Consider the following 1,765-nt stretch of genomic DNA (forward strand, 5'->3'; position numbering starts at 1 on the left):
ATTATTATAGAAAAATAATAACGCCACACAGTGGTTATTTTTTGAGAAGTCCACTGTGTGGCGTTATTATTTTTCTATAATAATGCCCTTTATATAAATATAAACGAATATATATATATATATTTATATATCGCATCTCTCATTTTTCTTCACAGCGGATGGTGTTATTACCGATGCCCCAAACGTGTAACCTATAGGCAATCGTATTGGTCCACGTGTGGACGAAGAAGGTGCAGAAAATACAGGTAAATACGAAGCCACCTCTTTTCCTCCTTCTTACTACTTAAAAAAAAACAAAACAGGGTAAACTTTTAGAATAATCGTACAAAGGTATTCACAATAATGTAAAACCCAAACGAATGGCAGTTTTGTCCTCTTCCGCCATTTTGAAACCCCTTTCATTTGTTTATTTCCCTGTTTATGGATCCCTCCAATCTTCCCCAACTCGTGATAGGTTGTTCGTCCACTTATCCAAATGTTGAGGTCTGCCTTCCTGTCCCCATCGCTTCATCTCCTGGTCCCTGTAGAATCTTGCAAACCACCCACCCACCCATACACTCCTACTCACCATAATCACAAAAACCCACACATACGCACACACACTCACACACACACACACACATGAATATGCAGAATACATACATACAAACGTACGCACATATATATATATATTTACATACGCAGACACACACACATGCATACATACATGAATACACACACTTATATGCATACATACATACATACATACATACATACATACATACATACATACATACATACATGTGTATGCACACGCACATTGACCCACACACATGCGCACAAACAAACAAAAAGAACGCAGCTCGGTTAACGAACGGAGTCAACGACAATCGAAAAGGTTGCAAGACATAACGCAGATTTTAGGGAAAATAAGCAAGTAAATGAGTGGAAACTTTACCAGTGCGTGTGTTAAATAATAAGGCACTAAAAGAGAGAATGGCTCTCCCCAGACACAACAATACATGTATATACATGCGCGTGTGTGTGTGTGTGTGTATATATATATATATACATACACACACACATACATATATATATATATGTGCCGCTCTGTAGCTGTAATCACTCTTCTCATATGTTCCCTTTAACTCTCATTCTTTCACTTCGCAGGATACGTTACAGAATGGTTCAGAGTTCATGTCGCAGATGTTGCAGAGGATTTCGGTACGATCGGAGAACTCGCAGATGCGTAGGTAAGAAACATGGATTTAGTACGATGCAGGAAATTATTATATGCACAACGGATTCCACTTTCCCGTTACATAACTTTGCATTTCCTGCGGTTTAATCTATTTTTACCTGAACGATGTTCGTCCGCAATGACTGGCTTTGAGCAGCCATTGTCATTCCTTTGCTCTAAGATGACATAATCAGTAGAGCGTCAATAAAGAAGCTGCTTCGCAGTATTTAATCGAGTATTTATCTCTTTCGGTTCTGATTTCAAAATCCGCTGAGGTGGATTCCAATCTTCATCTTTACGGGGTCAATAAATTATTGATTAAATTCCTCTCCTTAACATTTCTCTCTTTCTACCTGAATCAAGAACGTATTTTATTCTTTATTTGTTTTTCTTTTTATAGATATAAACGAATGCTTACGTCCCGGAAGAGTCTGTAGCCATATATGTATCAACACACCCGGATCGTACTTCTGCATGTGTAGACATGGTTTCCAATTAGTTGGGGGACGTTACTGCAAGGGTAAGTTTGTCATTTCACTATATTTT

The 1,765-nt window shown here is 38.1% G+C and overlaps 1 protein-coding gene across 1 annotated transcript in view; it reads left to right on the forward strand.

Annotated features, from left to right (window-relative positions):
• LOC106873412 (fibrillin-2) overlaps window positions 1-1,765 on the forward strand; it is a 6,567-nt gene that overhangs the window by 2,114 nt on the left and 2,688 nt on the right. The window contains exons 2-4 of the mRNA XM_014920767.2: window positions 156-245; window positions 1,150-1,232; window positions 1,620-1,739. Coding sequence (XP_014776253.1) covers window positions 156-245; window positions 1,150-1,232; window positions 1,620-1,739 — 293 coding nt within the window. The remainder of the gene's footprint in view (window positions 1-155; window positions 246-1,149; window positions 1,233-1,619; window positions 1,740-1,765) is intronic.

Source organism: Octopus bimaculoides, chromosome 28, assembly GCF_001194135.2.
Source record: "Octopus bimaculoides isolate UCB-OBI-ISO-001 chromosome 28, ASM119413v2, whole genome shotgun sequence".
Lineage (NCBI taxonomy): Eukaryota > Metazoa > Mollusca > Cephalopoda > Octopoda > Octopodidae > Octopus > Octopus bimaculoides.